This window comes from Adiantum capillus-veneris, chromosome 25 (genome assembly GCF_014529385.1).
Source record: "Adiantum capillus-veneris isolate H3 chromosome 25, ASM1452938v2, whole genome shotgun sequence".
Classification (NCBI taxonomy): domain Eukaryota; kingdom Viridiplantae; phylum Streptophyta; class Polypodiopsida; order Polypodiales; family Pteridaceae; genus Adiantum; species Adiantum capillus-veneris.
The window spans coordinates 34,315,960-34,319,501 of record NC_140955.1 but is presented as its reverse complement, the minus strand read 5'-3'; the positions used below and the strand labels follow the sequence as shown (position 1 = coordinate 34,319,501).

At 44.4% G+C, this 3,542-nt stretch overlaps 2 protein-coding genes across 2 annotated transcripts; both read right to left on the bottom strand.

Annotated features, from left to right (window-relative positions):
• Nucleotides 1-761: 761 nt before the first annotated feature.
• Nucleotides 762-1,468, bottom strand: LOC147424694 (UDP-glycosyltransferase 85A7-like). Its single transcript, XM_086500236.1, has one exon. It carries the CDS (start codon nt 1,382-1,384, stop codon nt 917-919), a length of 468 nt encoding a protein of 155 aa, XP_086356362.1. The 5' UTR covers nt 1,385-1,468; the 3' UTR covers nt 762-916.
• A 241-nt stretch (nt 1,469-1,709) lies between these two features.
• On the bottom strand, nt 1,710-2,807 carry LOC147424693 (UDP-glycosyltransferase 86A1-like). Its single transcript, XM_086500237.1, has 2 exons — nt 2,156-2,807; nt 1,710-1,838 (listed from the first exon to the last, which is right to left on the bottom strand). Exons 1-2 carry the CDS (start codon nt 2,790-2,792, stop codon nt 1,825-1,827), a joined length of 651 nt encoding a protein of 216 aa, XP_086356363.1. The 5' UTR covers nt 2,793-2,807; the 3' UTR covers nt 1,710-1,824.
• Nucleotides 2,808-3,542: the final 735 nt, after the last annotated feature.

Sequence of the window (3,542 nt, the reverse complement as noted above, 5' to 3'; positions counted from 1 at the left end):
GCCGTTGCTTTTGATTTTGAGCTTTGCATCGGATGAACTCTGTCAAGCAACTTCAGGGTTAATTCTCCTACGTGCAACGTTTTTAGCTTTTTTTTTGTCTTACGAAGTTCCTTTTGCCGCTTTACTTGTGTCAAACATGCTTCCAAGTAAGCTAATCGGTTTCAAAGACTATGTCTGCTTTTACAAGAAGATTTAGAAATTTTCTCATGTAGGAAAACAGAGTCTTTGTTAGTGTTTTCCATACAATGCATAACATCATGAGCTTCTGCTCGAGAGGCACCGCATACCTAGCTAGGTATGATTGGGGACAGAGGACCACCGAGCCCCCACCGAGCCAGCGGTCCATTGCTCCCAATCGTACCTAGCTACGTATGTAGTGACTCCCTCGCAAAAGCTCATGATGTTGAGGTAAGTCACAATGTGGGAATTACTGTGAGAATTTGTCCAAAACTTTTTGTGTTTGCAACATACATTACATGTTTGCTCCACAGAGAGTTTCCATTTGTCTTCCTACTTCTCGAAAGAGCAGCATTGAGTAGTGGATGTCACTCTCTTTCTCATCCTCTTGTGTAGGGCACTGTGAAATTCAAGAATTTGAGCTATGTTTTCAGAATTTTAACACTCTTCTTTGCAAAGTTGAGGTGTAATGTGGTTTTTCTCTTGCTCTTAACCAGCATTATACTCCACAGTAAAGTTGATTGCCTGCCCTTAAGCAATACTTGTATATGTGCTAAGCCACGTTGAGAAATAACATATAAAGAATATATGATGCATCATCTGTTTTTCTAAGCATCCAACACCTCTCTTCTCATTTCCACCGGGAGGAAACTTAAGTAGAGGAATATACATACAAGACCCTACTTGCTATATCAATTTAGCTTTCTTGACTGAATCAATGAGGGTGTTATCCATGGCACTACTTTGAGGGCTTTGAGCAGAGTGCTCTCATATCATCATATAACTTTTGCAAGTTGCTAAAAGACTGTCCTCCTTGTTGGGTAGTCTTCTCAATAATGTGCATGATCTCTTGCGCTTTGCTTCTAGCTTTATGACCCTCTTCCCCCTGCAACAATGCTTTCACTCCAACCTCCACAAAGCTTCTGTCTAAGCCACCGGTCTCCGTGCGCCCCAGCTCCAATCCTGCCCCCCACACATTGCAAAGGTAGTGACAGTTCAACCTCTGCTCCGCATGGCACGGGCAGCATAGAAGAGGAACACCTGCCCACAAGCTCTCCAGTGTTGAATTCCAGCCACAATGAGATATAAAGCCTCCAACCGCTTTGTGTGCTAGCACCCTTACTTGGGGAGCCCAGCTTATAATCATTCCTTTGCCCCTTGTCCGCTCAAGGAAGCCTTCCGGGAGCACTTGAGGCAGCTCTTCCATTGTAACTGCATCCTCTCTTATGACCCATAAGAAGGGACTCCCGCTTGCCTCTAGCCCAACAGCAAGCTCTTGTATCTCCTCTACAGACAACTTCTACCGAATGCAACGTAGATGACGGACGACTCTGCTTGCAAGTCGAGCCATGATAGGCATTCTGTCTGGGCATTATCTTCCGTCTTCGTCTGGGTGCGTAAGGGGCCGATCGCATCCCTGGAAATTCCGTGAGCTTCAAATGACTTAAATGCATCAGGCTCAAGCTCCAACAGGGAATTGATCAGAACTCTCTCGCTAGACTTCACACATGAAGCCAGCTCCTCCTGAAAGAATTGTACATATTGATTTGATGAGTCCGCAAATCGCAGCTCTTGCGGTACAAGCTCAGATGAGAATGGTGGAAGGCCTGTAATATGAGTTAGCATCAAAGGGGTCCCGCTCTTCCACTAGGTGGGGGATCCTATCCACATTGCAAAAGATGACATCAGCTAGTGATAAAAACTAAACTCAATCTTCATGACAGAAAATTCGTTGCCTGTATAATATTCCTCGAAGGAGAACGGAGAAATTACTATGCAAAGGACAAATGGATGACAGAAATTCATGGGCATTCGATATCTGATGACTTGCCTATAGTCATGTAACATGTTTATGAATGCTACAACTTTTATACAGCTTTCACAACAATAACTAAGTATGACGTGATTCAGCATGAGGAGCATCAGACCAATCAAAGACAAGCTCAATACCCCAAAAAAGACAGAGCAAAATAGAAACCTTTCTCAGGGAAGATGCCATCAGAGTAGAGGACCTCAAGGTTGAAGACCATAAGTAGTGCCATGGCATTGGATGTCCACGATTCAATTCGAGGGATGCCGGCACGCTGGGTAACCTCAAGTGTCCAAGGGCTGAAGGAGTCGCCGATGAGGCATGTAGGTGGGTCACCCTGTTCTCGCAGCTCAACAATAAGATTAAACAAGTTCTCCTTCATGGAAGGGGTGACAGAGAAGTGTTTATCAATGTCGCCCGGTTCGAAGGCATCCTCGAGCACATAGATGAAAATTTTACCTCTACCACCATCACCACCGCCGCTACCGCTACCATCAAAAGTAGGAGCTGAGTTGCCTACCTCAATGCCATCACTTACAATGGTGGGACCTGTATTTTTTTCACAATGCTCGCCGGTGCAGCATGTGCTCGTCGTAGATAGAGTGTCTCCCCTTAGATCTGGGCTAGGGAGAACAAGACTATTCCGCTCTTTGAGCCTGGCATAGGAGGAGGAGAAGTAGATGAAGCTTACGTTGAAGCCAAGGGCGGCGAGCGATTCCGAGAGGAGCATGGCCGGGACGACATGGCCTTGCCCACTGGATGCAACGACCAAGGCGTGGGGGGTGGCATCAGAGCTGCTATCCATAATATATAAATGGCCTTGTCGGGATGCTGTCACAGCTACTGTTCTGTATTTGAATGAATGTTTTACTTGCAGGGCGTGCTATGTTTTGGTACAATGTTTTATCTGAATTTATAGAGCTACAAAGCCTTGCAGGTCAAGAATTGCTAGCACCTCATCGTTTACGTCACATAAGGTTCAAAACTTTCAAGATCGTGACGCTATTCAAATTTGTAGGCTATTCAAATTTTAAAGTTTGTAGGCTATTCAGATTTGGTGTTTTCCAAGTTTTGTAGGTTCATAAGAACCGGTTTCTGTATGCCTTATGAGTATTAGAGTTGAAAAGTAGTTCCACTAAATTATTGGAGCTAGTCTTGGGAGACCATGGGAGGATACAATGCGGTTACATGCAAAGATTTAAGTTGAAAAGCATACGATGCGAGTACTTCTTTGATAGGTAAGATTGAGGCTACGTAGAACAACCCCTCGTTGCGTTGTACAAGACCGCTTTAAGCCAACCAAGTAACTTTTCATCCATTGCAATTTACAAAGTGCATGAGAAATGCCGAGCTGACTGCAACTTAGAGACCGTAATGCCCATTAATATCGTCACCACCTTATATGAACGCCTCCACTATCTCCTTATTATGGCTTGGTAGTTATTAGCTATCCTCTTTGTATAGAATCTCTTTGCATCACCAAGTCATTCATATCCATGTTGTTGTGTCACCATGCAATGTCTCGTAATAACTACTGTCCATTGGAAGCGAAAAG

Bases quoted from the DNA above. Each gene is read 5' to 3' on its own strand.
- LOC147424694 (XM_086500236.1), bottom strand. From the start codon at position 1,384: ATGGAAGAGCTGCCTCAAGTGCTCCCGGAAGGCTTCCTTGAGCGGACA.
- LOC147424693 (XM_086500237.1), bottom strand. From the start codon at position 2,792: ATGGATAGCAGCTCTGATGCCACCCCCCACGCCTTGGTCGTTGCATCC.